A 15,186-nucleotide genomic window follows, 5' to 3' on the forward strand; every position below is an offset into this window, starting at 1 on the left:
GCGTGCCCCCCCCCCCCCCCCCCTCCCCCCTACCCTACTGTTAGTAAAGAGGACATTTCAAATAACTAGTCTTCTATTGGACCAATACAATTAGTTTCCCATAGCCTAATAAAAATCCACTCCATTTTTCTACAACGAAAATGATTAACAGAAGCACACAATGTCATAATAGTAACACAAGCGCTTAGTAGCAACTGGTTAGGGTGTTTTAATTAATCCTTCTCATTGTCATTATATTCATTTAAACACTCTCTAAAGCCAGTAAAGTATCCATCCTAATCACATACTTAATTAGAACACGCTAGAGAGCATGGCATACACAGAGCACTACATCAACAAATAATAATAATCATGACAATAAAAAATAATGAGACAGCATATTCCAATAAACAATTCAAAAAACAATAAAAAGAGAAGTGTACAAGGAAATACTGCAACACACATGAACTTTCAAACTGAATAATTTCAATTCTTGGACAAAAATGGGTTTCTCAAGTAGTTTGAATTGCGTGTACTGCTCTTGGGGTTGGTCATCATTTTTGTCTCATAACAGCACCCTAATTTGTCTTCCATTTGTATATAAGTATTTAGTTTCACTTAAAATTTCACTTTGGTGACTTTTTAAACATGACAACTATCATTGCCTTTTTTTTTTTTTTTTTTTTTGGGGGGGTCAACATGGTTTTAAAATGTAGATTAGAATCATGAATTTTAAATTCTGGATTACAGATTATAACTAACCCACACAAGATTCAATCTAAAACAAATAAGGGTCTGAAGAAAAATGAAAACATATTAGACACTAAAGCACTTAAAATTGCAGTATTCGCAACTTTTCCAATTTAAATGATCATGTTAATTGTGTGACATATAATGCCATCCCCATTGGAATGTTTCTCAGTGTTTCACCAAACATTTATACGTGAACATTTTGACAAATTAAATGGAGGTAAGCCAAGTTTTAAAAAATAGTGAAATACTGCCTTACAGAAGTTTCTCAAATTTAAATGACACTTAAAAACTTTGGAGTTTGGCAGTACTAACCAAACAGGACTATGCTAAATTTAACATAATTTGCACACTACTTAAGCACATTTTGGTAATCATAAGGTCACTCGTCCTACGTCGATGCTCTCACATTTGTCATCCCCACCTTCTTATATAATACTACACAAAACATTGGTTATGTGAAACAAAATGATGGACAACAAACAGCGTCATACACAGTTATCTTCCACAATGTCTTAGCTGGCTATAGAACTTGAGAAAATATAGAACCTCTAATCACAAGGATAGTGATATTGTACATATTTCACAAATGCGCTTTTTCTGAAGACTGGGTGTATAATTATTGCAAAATTGACATATAAATATCCAAAGCTATTTCGGATGTCAAATGTGACACATACGTACATATTGTGCATGTATTCATGCTTTTAAAGGTATTGTTGGTCACTTTGTTTTTAAATTGATTCACCCCGTTGAACTGCATAACTTAGTTTGCAAAAAACATCGCATAAATGGCAATCAAATTTGTAGGTCAAATTATTAACTTAATTTATATATTTGGGAGACATAAGGGGAGGGAAAAACAAAAATCTAAAATTCAGATTATGTTCTGTAAAATGGCTGTTTAGAGGGGGTGCTGTAGAAATGTCCAGAAAAGCACTTGAAAGCATTTCAACATGAAATCAGCATTATTGCAAGACTGAGAGTGTCTTACGGTGGCTGTGCATGCATGTTGCCAAGGTGACCTCTTTGGTGGGAGACGCAGAACATTTTAACAGAGAACTCAACGGAGAAGAGGTGGGCAGGGGTGGGGACAGCAGTCGAGCATACCAAATAGCAAATCCCCGCAAGCAGTGGAATGTTTCAGTAGTCTGTTTGATAACAATTTCAATGGATCTCCCTTTTGTATGTGTGCTCATGGCCTTTAGGATGGCAGATGCTATAAAAGGAACCAAAAGAGAATAGCGTAATATATTCTTAACAAATGGTTAACCAGCAACGTAGTTTGCATGCTGGAACAAGTGGGGTCTGAGGAGAGTGTTGAGGAAGAAAGTACGAGGACGAAATTTTCTTGAAACAATGGTTTACCTTTGACCCAAAGAGTGGTCCTCAAATTATAAACGTCCCATATGAAGTCCCATTTGATGATTGACATAATTTTTCTCGCCTCCACTGAATAGTAAATATAGTAGAAATGAGCGAGACAGAATTGAAACACACACTCAGATGAAACATCCACAAGAATTATTGCAACAATCTCTAACCAAAACAAACACATGTACAGCCATGTAAAAAAGTTCAAATATTGTTAAATAATAATAAAAGAATCACATCAAATGCAAGTACTATGGTGTGTAGGATAAAGAAGGGAAAGCTTTCACTAAACCAGCACGTGTTCTCATGCGGACACTGTGGACTGTATGTATCGTCAGCAATAAGAAATTTAAGTTAAATTAAGCAGCAAATACAAGCGACAGCCCTGTTTGTTGATTCTCAATGCGTTTATCCCAATCGGCTAGGTGGTGTACCTGCTTTGCGCTGAACTTGTTTCAACTTTGCCCTTCCAGGTGTATGCAACCCTTCTAGTCACAATATCCTACAGTAAGATCCCGTCGGATAATGTCACTGACAGCAATAAAAGGGTTCATGTCGCGTTAAAAATGGCCAATCAGGTACAGGCTCCTGCCAACCAATCGGCCTCAGTGTTACTATCAACCTGCTCAGTGCCAACTTGTTACCATTGTACAATTCCAAAGATAGAGTTTCCTTCACTCTCTATCTAAACAAACCAGTGCTTAAAAACCAACGACCCCCGCCCCACCCCAACCCTTCACTTGTGTCTATGCAGTACCCTTCCATACTTCATCTCTTGGCTGCAGGTGAGACCTCTGTATCTCTCCGCCTGCATAATTCCGTCCCACAACCATGGCACAATCACTTTCTGTCAAGCCCCCCAATTCGTAATAAATAAATTAAAAAAATAGAACCAGGGAAAAACAAGAACACAAACCATATTTAATCATTTGAAATTGATAGTTGATTAGAATTATTATATTGTAGATATGCCAAGATCGTATGAAATGATGCAAAAGTTGTGTTTGCTCAGAATATTTCGGAACAACTCAAAATGTACAAATAGAGAATATTTAGAATGATGGATGTGTTTTTTCCCTTTGCCACTGTCTTGTGTCATTCTAATAGATACTCATTCGACAGAAAATAAAATTATTTCAACGCAAATTTGGCCAGGCGAGTAGCAAATACAATAAATCTATCAGTGTTTATTTTTTCTATTCCAATTAACTACTTTTCAGTGATGTTTGATTATAAACAATCAACTAAATTATTTTGAGAACATGCTATTACAGCTACACCACATACGTTATTTGCATTTGAATTCAGAACGACACTAGAAGAACTATCATGAATATTAATAACTTTGGTAAATACCCCTGGCAAGTTATCTCATGCACACATGAGAAAAGAGCTCAGCTCCATCAAACCAATGAAATGACATGAATCACCCTCATCTGAAGTACGCTGTCTTTAAGGACCACACAGAAGCAGTGGGAGCAAAGCGTACACCTGGAAGAGGCTTAATGTGTCCCATCACAAGCCTATCAAAGCAGGACAACACAACTTGCGTGACTTTCCAAGTGGAGTAAATCGTGTTGTTGTATCTGTAAGGCACTACGAGGGAACAAAACCTAAAGGAGGTGGACTACACACATGGCTGACAGTAGCTGACACGCACGCACGCACGCACACACTCACACACACTCACACAATCACGTTGTACATGCCTATGTCATCATAACCACATTGTGCAATCACATTATAAAAGTGGAACAAATTAATCTATTGGTTTGAGGAAAGACAGTTTCTTGATAGTTCTAGAAACAAATGGGTGCAGACTGCTACATTCTATGGATGGGGCCCAGCTAAGACACCTATAGCTAAAACTGAAGTTTTGAGAAACACAAAAGAAATATACCTATAAATACATTAGAAAAGTTTGTTGTCTTCCATTGGATATATTTCCAGAAGCCTCTGGCTCGTGAAGGTGGAGTGGAAGAAGTCGCTTCTCTTTTTTCTCGACACCAACAGTGTGAAAATATTAAGACAGTTCAAGGCCATCGATATATATATATATTTTGTATCTTTGAAGAGCAGCAGGTTTCCGTATTTCACCTTCTCCCAATCATCTTGGGATTCCGAACTTCCAGTCTGTAACCCCTGTTCAGCAGTCCCTTCCCACAGTTAAAATGGGCAAATAAGAGAAAAAAAAAGTCTGAAATCCTGCACTGTCCAAAAACAATTCAAACTTCCTCGTAAAACTAATGGGACATTACTTTTCAAACGAAGTCGAGCAAAAAGAGATCAAACAAAAGAAAGGCTGGCCCTTTTAGGAGAAAAACAATGAAAAGAAATCACCTTGAAATGTAACGTTCTAATCAAACTCTCGAGCTGTCTATCCCTTAGAGAGGAACTGTGAATCTTTTTTTTCCTTCTTTTTCTCCGTCATATCTTCACGTCATATGGGGCGGTTGGATGAGGATTGCAAAGTCCTCTGTGTCTGTTCACTAATGAGGTTGAGGGTCTGCCGATAGGGCTCAGGGTGGTTGGTGCGTGGAAGCAGCAGTGCCAGGTCAGCCTCTTCAGTGTCTTCTCTAGAGGTAAGGGTACTGGTTGACCTTAGTGGGGCTCAGTGGGTATCCAGTGTAGACGGTGGAGGCAGGCGAGGCGCTTATGTAGGCCTGGTGGGCAAAGTGGGCCTGGTACTGGCTGTGGTGGAGAGTAGGTGAGGGCAGTACACGGTGACCCATGCTGACCGGAACCTGGTGGACAATGCTTGGCGGATAGCTCCCGTGCTGGACCGTGTGGCGTGCCGAGCCCTGTGACGCTACCAGGTGAGCCACTGTCCCGCTGGAGCCCAGAGCGGCAGGGCCCGTGTACGTGTAGAGGTGAGGCTGGCTGCAGAGGTGCGTGGCAGCCAAGTGCGGATGCACGTTGCCCGTGTGGGAGGGGCTGTTGTGATGGAAGGTGTATGGGGCCTGAGTGGCTATGGTGGGGGCGATGTAGGCCTGCTGGCGGCGATGACCTCCGTTTCGGTCTGCTACCATGTGCTGCTGGGCCTGGAGGAGAGGGCGAAAGATGACACCATGGCAAAGTTGCATTTTCTTCTGTTTTTAACATCACGTGTCAGAGATCACGGAGAGCCTTCAACCAGGGCCTTCAAAAGGGTTATATTGGAATTGCAGACTTTACCAAAACGTCCTGATAAGGCACAAAGGTTTTTTAAAGGGTTTCAGGTCCTGATTAATTGACCTGAATGCATGGTCGACAAAAACAGTGTAGAAGATTGGGCATCAGCCAAGTGAGTATATATACTGTATGTGAAGCTGTACCATACGAGCTTCTCAATTCAGATCTCAGACGTGTGTATGTGCATATATATATATATATATATATTTTTTTTTTTTTACAGTAGTGCGTCTTTATACCTGGCTGAGATTAAGAGGCTGCTGCTGGAGGGGGTGTAGCCCTGAGCGCTGCTGTCTGTATGATGCAGTCACACCACTTGGGATGTGAGTGTTGCCGGAAACCACTCCATTGGAGGATTTGAACTTGTAAGCGGAATTCTGATGATTCATTGTATCTGCAAAGAGGGAGGCGAAAACTTTAAGAAAAGCGACTGCGACATCTTTCGAGAAACGTGAGACTGTCGTGATGTGACTTGACGTGTTACCTGGCATCAAACGTTCACACTCATTCACAACCTCGCTGGTTTGAGTTTTAAGAGGGGGGATGATGATTGTGCGCGGGTTGCCGTTGTTGTAGTTGTCCAGTAAAGTGGTCTTTGTGTCAAAACTGTTGTTGTTATTGGCGGGTCGGGACTCCACAGTGTAAGGGCTGTTGTTGCTGGAACAGTCGGTGTCAGGTGAATCATGGACAGTCACACAGCTGATCACATTCTTCCTTTGCTTCGAAGATGAGCTAGAGGAAATACAATGGAACAGAAGGTTAGGCTACCAATTCTTATGTACAAGTGATGAATACGGAGATCTCAAATACTAGAGGGTATTTTAATATGATAGCAAACTGCAACTTCAATAATTATAATATTGCTCTGACAGGCAATCAAAAGAAAACAATATTACCCCCAACAAAGCAGAACATTTGACACAGCTCTTGTATTGGATCATATTAGATTGGGCAAGTATACCCAAAGTGCACAGTATTGTAATTGCAATAAAAGAACATCAATATATCATTGAAAATTTCTAAATTATAAGAACAACATTAAAATAGATTTAATGCATGACATCAGGGTGGACCAGTAAAAGAAAACAGCAGCATTGTGTGCTCTAAGATTCACATTGCAATTGTGGGAGATAGCTTCGCCTCTTCCCAGATAATGGTAGACTTTGAAAATTTTGTAATGCCTATAATCAAATGTACCCAATTTCTCCCAATACACACAACTGCTCACAATTGTCAAAAGCAGCACTTGCAGCGATAAGGAAAACATAATCATAGCAATTATTAAATTTCTTCCAAAGACAGCACTGACCCATTATTTTGCTTGTGGTCATCTTCCTCATCTGTGTCACTACTTATGGTGATGATGCTGACCGCAGGGCTTGGTGTGTCAGGGATGATGATGGTTTGTCTGGGGACGTGGTGCTGGTGTGGATGGCTGCGGGTGGTGCTGGAAGCCAGCTCAGCCTCAATAGTCCCCCAGCCACCTTCCCCACAGCCCTGCGGTGGAGGGCAAATGGAGGCTGAGCTGCTCTGGAGCACGGCGCATCGTGGGGGCGTGTTCTCCTTCACCCTCTTGGAACGCTGTGGCGACAGCACTGCCTGGGTGGATGACACTTCGTAGGCGGAATTGTTCCTTTAAGGCAGAAAGATAGAATTACAAGTAAGCATCAAAAACATACATACGAAGCACCAAAAACATACATACAAACATATATACGTATATGTGATAACCCACACCTGGCAGAATTTTGATGCTGTTTGTTCTTTTTGGAAGATGAGTTATTATTGGACGAGGGTTGTCTCATAACATGTGCCACTCCGACATTGAGCGTCTGGTTGGATGGTAGAGTGACGTGGCCAGCCAACAAGGTTGGCTGCTGCATGATTGGATTGTAATGGCTGCCATGAGGGTGGGAATTCCTGTAGCAGAAAAACAGTTTTCAAACAAGACTGTTAAAAGAAGAGCACAGAAAGGATACAACCACAGACAAATTCGTTTCACCTGTAAAAGCATACTGACATATGGAATTGAATATCTTTCATAAATACCTCTTCTTAGCTAGTCAGACATAACATATAAACAGAAAATAACAGATTTAGAAAAGTAAACTTTTTATTTTAAAATTTTACAATTCCTCGCCCCTCTTATCTACTGAAATTACAAAAATTTTCATATAAACATGCATTTCAAAGTTAAAGATAGTTTCATAAACACTCTGTTATGTGCTTACATAACTGAAAAGTTATAAGCAGATGTAATTTAATACAAGAAGCCTGTACAGCACACGTTATGTGCCGTAGTATTTTCTTCCCCTCAAGAGCCAGCAGATGTCAGTAGCAACTTTTTAAAAACGAGGACAAGCTTATTAGAGGGAATAAGTGAGTTACGGAGCAGAAAGGGAGCTGACACCAGCTGCGGAGTGATAGCTCTGCAGAGGAAGTGCAACACTTTCCTGATTGTCTCTAATTGTAGCTACTTGGGAGTGGAAGGAGAAGAAGCAAGCCAGGAGAAGAGGAGGTACCTTGGGGGGTAACTGGGGAGGGTCATCACGGATGGACATTTGAGAATGAGGCTAAACAACTCCGCATATACACATTATAAACCTACATCCTGCTTTTCTCCTGACTGAATGCCTTCTTACATCAGTCCATCCATTTGTTAAGGCACCTCACTGACAGCCATAGCGTTGCATCATGTTCATCTCGCCCATCTCCCTGGGGTGAATCTGCACTTATAAACGCACTTATGTTTTGATAAAGATAGGCTGTCAGGGAGATATTGAACTACTCTATCACTTTTTCATCTTCTTATATTACTTTGGGACATCAAACAGCCATGAACACTATTATGTGTTTGATAGTAATCAAAGTTTGGAGATACTTTTTCATGTTATTGAAAGAGAAAGTGTGACCTGCCTGCCAAAAGCATGTTTGCTGAGGGACACAGTTTGGGTGACAAAAGGACAGAACATTTCTGGGAAATTTCAGGTAAATTGTTGCCAAGAAGTTCAGCTTGGGGATTTTGGAAGTATTATTAAAAACAGCATTGGTCTATTTGTGAAAACACAAAGTAAATGTCTTACAATGAACAACAGGAAACGTGAACGAACAATTGTTTTGTAATGTGATGGAAAATTCATAGCATAATGAGCCCTGTGTAAGTAACATGCTGGTTTAATGGAACCGAGGGATGTTTTAAAGTAACCAGAACATCTGCACATTTTTTGTGTATTTATGAAATAATTCAAAATTTAGTGAGGCGTTGATACTGTTTACCTCCAGTTGGTGAGAGGCTGTGTACTGCTCATTGAGTCGGGAATGACAGCGGCGTGCTGAACTGAGGTGTGAGTGAGCTGCTGCCAGGCTGGAGGCAGCAGTATCTGCTGGGTGCCGCTGGGCCAAGCCTGCTGAGGTAGGAAGAGACACAATAGGGAGTGAAAACAAAAGGGGGGTCAAAGGGAAAGAGGAGATTAAAAAGACAATAAAGGAAGACACGTTCATCTATTGAGAAAAGTTGATAAAGAAACATGAATACATGATATATTTGAATGATTAGTTGTAAGGGTCTGATAAATCAAAGAATTCCAGTGATGGTAAAGCAACAAAATTGGCCTTAAGAGGTAAGACCAGGACTTTAGAAAGAAGGTTTGCTTGTGGTCTTGGTGTGTGTATGTGCATCCACCTGGGATAGAAAATACTTTAGTTGAGAGTTTAGTTTTTAGATGGTGAAAGCATCTACAAACACCGTGTGTAAAATGTGAATAACACAATGACTTGTCGACGTGAATTTAATATAACACACAACAAATATAAGAAATTTAACATTCTCATGTCTCCAATTGAAAATGTGTGCATCAATTTTTGGGGGGAAAAAATTATGAGTTTCAACATTAAATATCTTGTCTTTGCAGTGTATTTGATTAAATTTATATCAAAAAGGATTTCTTAATTAGATAACTGTTTCTTTACCTTTTACACAACACAATACTGTCCCAACTGGAATTGAGATTTGTATTTTGCATCCATAAAGGAAAAGAGAAACAGCTGTTGTGTGTGTATGTGTGTATGCATGCCTGCGTGTCTGCCTACGTGAGCGTGATACTCCGTGTAAGACTAATAGTTTAATGCAGTTCTATTGATTAGTACTTGGATGTCGGGGTAGATGAATTGTTCATTTAATACCACTTGCACATCTATTTACAAGTGCAAGCACATTTAAACAACGTGAAAGGAAGACTCAGAAAAGAGAAAGTAGGAGAGCAGCTAATTTACACACAAGACACAATATATAGTGTTTTTTAAATGATAACCCTTAACCTCATCTATTTATTTTGGATTCATTTGGCTGAGCATGTTTCCTACATATCTCAAAGTCTGAGGTTGCAGAGGGCTTAGTCCTCCTCAGTCATTTCTGATGGAACATTCCGGCGTTTTTATGTCAAAGACTATTTACCAACATGCCATTATGACAAGCTAATAGATCCATCCATCTGCTACTCCTCCTCCTCTTACTCTCCTCCCACTCCTGGCTCTCTACATGCCTTTCTCACCAGGCGTCTATGTTGTGTAACCAGCCTGTCTGCCCTGAAATGGTAACCCAGTTAAGAAAACTTTTTATTTTTTTTTATTTTGCTCACAGAGCCCACCAGCACTATCAGCAGCCCGCTGCCTCCTACCTCAGACAAACACTCCCCGGGTAAAAACCCTTTTGTCACCTCGGGGCTCTGTAAGCCACAGCTCTCACTCCCTGATTGTTTCCACATTTTCTGCATTCCTACACTAGATAAAGGTTTTGTTAGTCTTCCTGGTTCACTGCTTTAGGGCCATCTCAGTGCACACCCTTGAATGTTGGGGCATAAACTCTAAGAGCTGAGCACAGTGGGCAAGGGGGTGGGTCACATTGAGGTGTGGGCTGAGGCACAGGTGGGGAGAAAGCAAGCCAGCACCAATCAAACCAAGCCAGCAAGACCTCCCACAGTGAAGCAATAAACACAGGAATACACACATACCGGCAGTTATTAAGTGTACTGCATGCCCATATAAACCATCTGCTTATGCTAACGACTACCTTGTGCCTTTATTTATATAGACAGAGTATGAAGTAGGTGCAGACAAGCAGCGTGAGAATCAACAGTTGAAGGACCAATAAATGTAATTTAAATTAAGTGAAAATTCATTATGTATTCAAGAATTTGGTGAATCTATAAATTATCTGGTCTTTTGATTCAAGCTTCCCCTGACCTCTTAAGGTCCTCTGAGGCCTCTAATTCAGAGCGGCTCATTCGAAAGCAACCCTGGAGCTAATCACCATTTGGTATCTGACAGATTAAGGCACCATAGAAACACAGGCATGCTCACACACACACATTCACATACACACGCACGCATGCACACACACACACACACACACACACACACACACACACACACACACACACACACACGCACACACACACACACACACACACACACACACACACACACACACACTCAAGGGCATTGCCGTCTGTATGCCAGTCTATTGCATGATTAACTGGAGATAAGGGAGTGCTTCAAACTCCCAAGATTCTCAGAGATATTTAAAGCCCTCCCGGAAATTTCCGTAGGGAAAAAGTTGCAGTGGTGATGGAAGTGAGAGAACATTTCAAATTCATTCTTAGCGGTATTTCCTATGACAGGTAAGAGTAATCAGCTCCAGCAAGTGAGGGAAACCAAGAGCGAGGGAGAAACTGATGCACAAAAACACTTTAACCTATATACCAGGCCATCAACATTTCTAGCCTTTATCCATAGTATTTTTAGTTTGGTGACAGTTTCCAAAACTGTATGCTGGTATTTTTTTCTTTGAAAATATCAGTAACTGTCAAGCAGTTCAATTATTACATTTACACTGTAAGGACAAACAATATTAAGATATTATGGCATGAAAAAGGTCCACGGACGCACCGTTGAAGAAGTTTGGTGTCAAAGATTTCTTGTTCAGCCTTTTCAATCACCCTACGGGATGAACTAAAACAAGATCTGACGGCCGTGAGGCCCAAAATCACTGACCTCTAATTTCATGTTTTTCAGAATAATTGGAAAAAATTGCAAAAGTCTTCCCAGAAGTGCAGGAATAATGTAACAGTAACTTTTTATTATCGTCTATTTTAGCCTTCTGGAGGTGGAATGGCCCACTTCTGCCCACATAGTGTATATTAGTATAATTTAAAATTGAATGCCTTTGTACCTGAGTAAGGAGGCCTGGTTGGATCTGCAGAGGCTGGGCGGCAGGGGCCTGCGTCACTATGGGAACAGGATTCTCCATCCGCATGGAGTAACTGTTGTGCTTGGAAGGCGATGCCTGCAGTCCTGTGAAAGAGCAGAAACAAACAGGATGTCAACAAATTGTAATATAAATGTGTACATTTAGCAACTCATATCATAAGGCAAAAATTGTGTTTTTAATTACGGACAAATATTTTACAGAACATAAATCAAATGATAAATAAAAGTCCTTCAAAGCAAAATTGTTTGTGGGAGCAACTTTGACAGTGCAAATTAATTTCTTGCCTTAGCTTTCAACTTATCATGGGGTAGATGTTGATAGGAGCAAACTAAGCAAACATGCCAAAAAGGGCCCATCTTCACACAAGGGAGAACACAAAAACTGATCAAAACAGCACAAATTTTACTAGTTAAAAAAAAAAATAGGTGGAGTCCAAAATTAATTGCTACTTTTAAGTGGCCGCTTTAACTTTCCAGATTTCACATAACAACCACATTGCAAATGTGTGGTGTTTTGTCTTAAGATCTCCAAATGCCTCGCATTCTGATGGCTACGGCCTCTTTTACCTTGGAAGCCAGGAGGACAGACGATGAGCGCCTGCTGGAAGGGATCAGGCCGGGCAGCGCAGAGCTGAGGAGCCCCCGTCTGGAGGGGCATGCTCCTTTGGGCCACGGCTGCCAAAGAGGCAGCGGAGGGCTGATAGAGTGCAGATTGGTAATTTAGTATGGAGACATCGGGACTCGCAAAGGAAAGGGTGGAATTGTTGGTGGAGGAGGGAGCCAGGTTGGTGGCCTAAAGGAATGATGGGATCAAAATGAAAAAAAAAAATGAGAGGGTGACATTCATGGGGATAGCAAGTGGAATTGCTTAAAGGTGGGAAAAACAATAAAGAAAAGGAGGCACAATCACACCTTCAGTAGAAGTTGAATTGCTAGGCATTGATGGAAACCAACAAACAATTCAGACTGGGATTTTAAATGTATTTTGATGGAATAATGACAGGCAATTAGTGCACAAAATAGGAAACTCATTCGCATAATTGGAGCACCACGTTGTGTTTAAACTCAATCAATATAGTGATGAATAAACGTTTTCATTTTTTTTCTCAGACTAGAATAGTGTGATGCGCAACAGTAGTTCAGCTATAAATAAACTACACAATCAAATAAGTAGACCGCCGCTTTACATGCTGCATGTTTCTTTTAAACAATGCAACATTATGCATGACAAATGTTGAATTCCATTGGTTCGAATGTCTGTTTAAAAAAGATCCCAAATGACAATGCGTTTCTATAATGAGCTGCTAGGAAATTTGTCGCGGGCTACAAATCAATATGGCTGACAAGAGTCATTTTTCCACCTCCAACAGCCATTCATCAGTTATGTAATCTTCTTCCTCTTATCCAGCCAAACGTGAGCATAAATAAGACGTGTGGAATTCTATACATCCCTGGACACATCCCAGAATCAAACAAATAATCGGGGCACTTTTTGCTCAGTTTGTGTACAATATTTGAGTTCCATCCATCAAGCGTTCGCCTTTCCATTATCCATGCATTCTATGGGTGAAGAGAAATACATAGCCAGCATTTTCATGTTTCATTTGCTCTCTTGAGTGTGCTTGATGAATACAAGGGGAGGGAGCAAAATCAATATGGCACTGTGACATTCATCATAAACCTGTGAAAGAAGCTACTAAATCCAAGGCAAAGATGTTCTGCTTTGCAAATTAATCATCCCTTTGTAAAATCAAAACAATTAAAGACCGGTTAATCTGTGTAAATTAAATCAAAAACGGGGTCAGCGTTGTGTCCTACGCAGTGTGAGCAAGATGCTTGGATCTAATTGAAAATAAAAATATCATCAAAATCATTGGCTAAAGAGATTTTGGATTTAGAATTTAAAGCCTGATAAAGTCAAAAGTCAGCAGTTGTGATTGCAGGCCCATACGGAAGCCGCAAGATTAATCCAGGGAAATGGAGGGAAGTAAAGAAGATCGAGGAGGACAGGAACGAGAGAGGAGGAAAGGAGACGAAGCCCAGGGTAAAAGGATTCTTTAGGCCTCAAAGCTTCAGAATGCAAGATAAGCAGGAAGCAGGCCTTGTCATGTGTGCAATCAGCACTTTGTGACAATCCCGTAGGACCTGGCGGCAGACAGAAATGCAGCTAGACAGATATACAAGCAGAAAGGCAGGATCGTAGGCCAGAAAATGTGCACACACACGGGAAATAAGAGGCAAACAGCTGGTCTTGTGCACCATCACCATGTATGGCTTTAAATGACAGCTTCAAAGCCATTTGCATATGTAACTTGGAATACTAATAACAGCATCTCAGGCAATACTATTGAACATGGCGAATAAAAAAAAAAATCTTGAATCTATTGCAACTCCAGATCACTGGGTAGGTAATCAAGAATTTTTGTCATGTGTTTGTGTAGACACCAATGCTACTTAGATGTTGTATGCATTGCATCTACACATGCAAAAATGATGAAGTAATACATGGACTGGTGGTTTTGGTAGTGTTTACATTCCCATGCCATATTTAGCTTCTAATTAAGTCACCGTGAGGTAAAAATACAAAACAAGTTAATGGCCCTCGATTCGTAATCATTCTAAGTAGTGGTCCAAAAGAATATTCTATTTAAAAACAGTAGGGGGAGCCCTGGGGCTAAAACATGGACTTCACTGGCCAACTGAGGAAACTAATTGCTAAGTGACAGCATGCACATGTGTGCCGGTGGATTTTCAACACTGTATTTACAATATGCTTATTTACAATAGAGTATTCCTAAAACACATTGCCGCGACATAAAGTACTTGTCATTGTCGTGTGACAGACAAAGGACAAATTAGGCGTTGCGTATCACCTGGCTGTGCACAGTGTTGAGCTGGTTGTTGAAGGTCATGGTGAGGTTGGTGGAGGTGCTGGGTGCCACATGGGCGATGAAGGGCGTCTTGCTCTGATTGACCGTGTCGTACATGTTGACACGCCGCTTACAGATCTCCATATTCTGGAAGCATGATTTCACACTACAAAGTGACAGAGACACAGAGGGAATGAGCATAGTTTTGTGATTGGCAGCTGCCATTACGCCATTCAAGAATGTGATTAGGTAAATAGAAACAAGAAGAGCTCGTACTGAGTGCTGTGCGGGAAATCGAGAAGATGCGACATTGTAACAAAAGGGTGGTTGAGTGTTTCAATAGCTGTGATTCTTTTGTCTGCGTCGATGGTGAGCATCTTGGTTAACAAATCGATGAATTCCCTCCTGTCGGCTTTCTCTGCCAGCAAGTCGCTCCCTTCCAGATCTGACGTCATGTTCACCTGCAGGCAGCAAATAACGGCACAGTCAAGCATGCATGCTTGATTATATGTGGGAGGTTTCTGTCATGTTTCTTTGCAAACAGAAGAGAACCCCCCCCCCTGATATTTTTCCCATAGTGGAAAAATACTTGCAAAAATCTGCACCCTTATCAGTTCAGGTGTCATCAGGCCTTGTGACATTATAAACAGTTTGGCTGCAATTTGTAGTGCCACAGTATATTCATTCCTGAGTTGTGATAAAATTAATGCGGAAGAAAAAAGAAAATGAAAATGTAAAGTTTTATTAGTGTGTGTGTGTGTGTGGGGGGGGGGGG

General features: G+C 40.8%; 1 protein-coding gene across 5 annotated transcripts in view; it reads right to left on the reverse strand.

The window, feature by feature from the left end:
• Window positions 1-184: 184 nt before the first annotated feature.
• hipk2 (homeodomain interacting protein kinase 2) overlaps window positions 185-15,186 on the reverse strand; it is a 62,189-nt gene continuing 47,187 nt past the window's right edge. For 2 of the 5 annotated variants that reach the window (XM_049722278.2, XM_049722274.2), the window contains exons 6-15: window positions 14,688-14,872; window positions 14,415-14,577; window positions 12,109-12,334; window positions 11,504-11,625; window positions 8,551-8,681; window positions 7,012-7,194; window positions 6,584-6,907; window positions 5,759-6,006; window positions 5,514-5,668; window positions 185-5,144 (exon numbers count right to left, since the gene is read on the reverse strand). In XM_049722278.2, coding sequence (XP_049578235.1) covers window positions 4,680-5,144; window positions 5,514-5,668; window positions 5,759-6,006; window positions 6,584-6,907; window positions 7,012-7,194; window positions 8,551-8,681; window positions 11,504-11,625; window positions 12,109-12,334; window positions 14,415-14,577; window positions 14,688-14,872 — 2,202 coding nt within the window. In that variant the 3' untranslated portion in view covers window positions 185-4,679. The remainder of the gene's footprint in view (window positions 5,145-5,513; window positions 5,669-5,758; window positions 6,007-6,583; window positions 6,908-7,011; window positions 7,195-8,550; window positions 8,682-11,503; window positions 11,626-12,108; window positions 12,335-14,414; window positions 14,578-14,687; window positions 14,873-15,186) is intronic. The other 3 variants (XM_049722277.2, XM_049722276.2, XM_049722275.2) reach the window with 3 other exon arrangements.

This window comes from Syngnathus scovelli, chromosome 6 (assembly GCF_024217435.2).
Source record: "Syngnathus scovelli strain Florida chromosome 6, RoL_Ssco_1.2, whole genome shotgun sequence".
In the NCBI taxonomy this organism is placed as follows: Eukaryota; Metazoa; Chordata; class Actinopteri; order Syngnathiformes; family Syngnathidae; genus Syngnathus; species Syngnathus scovelli.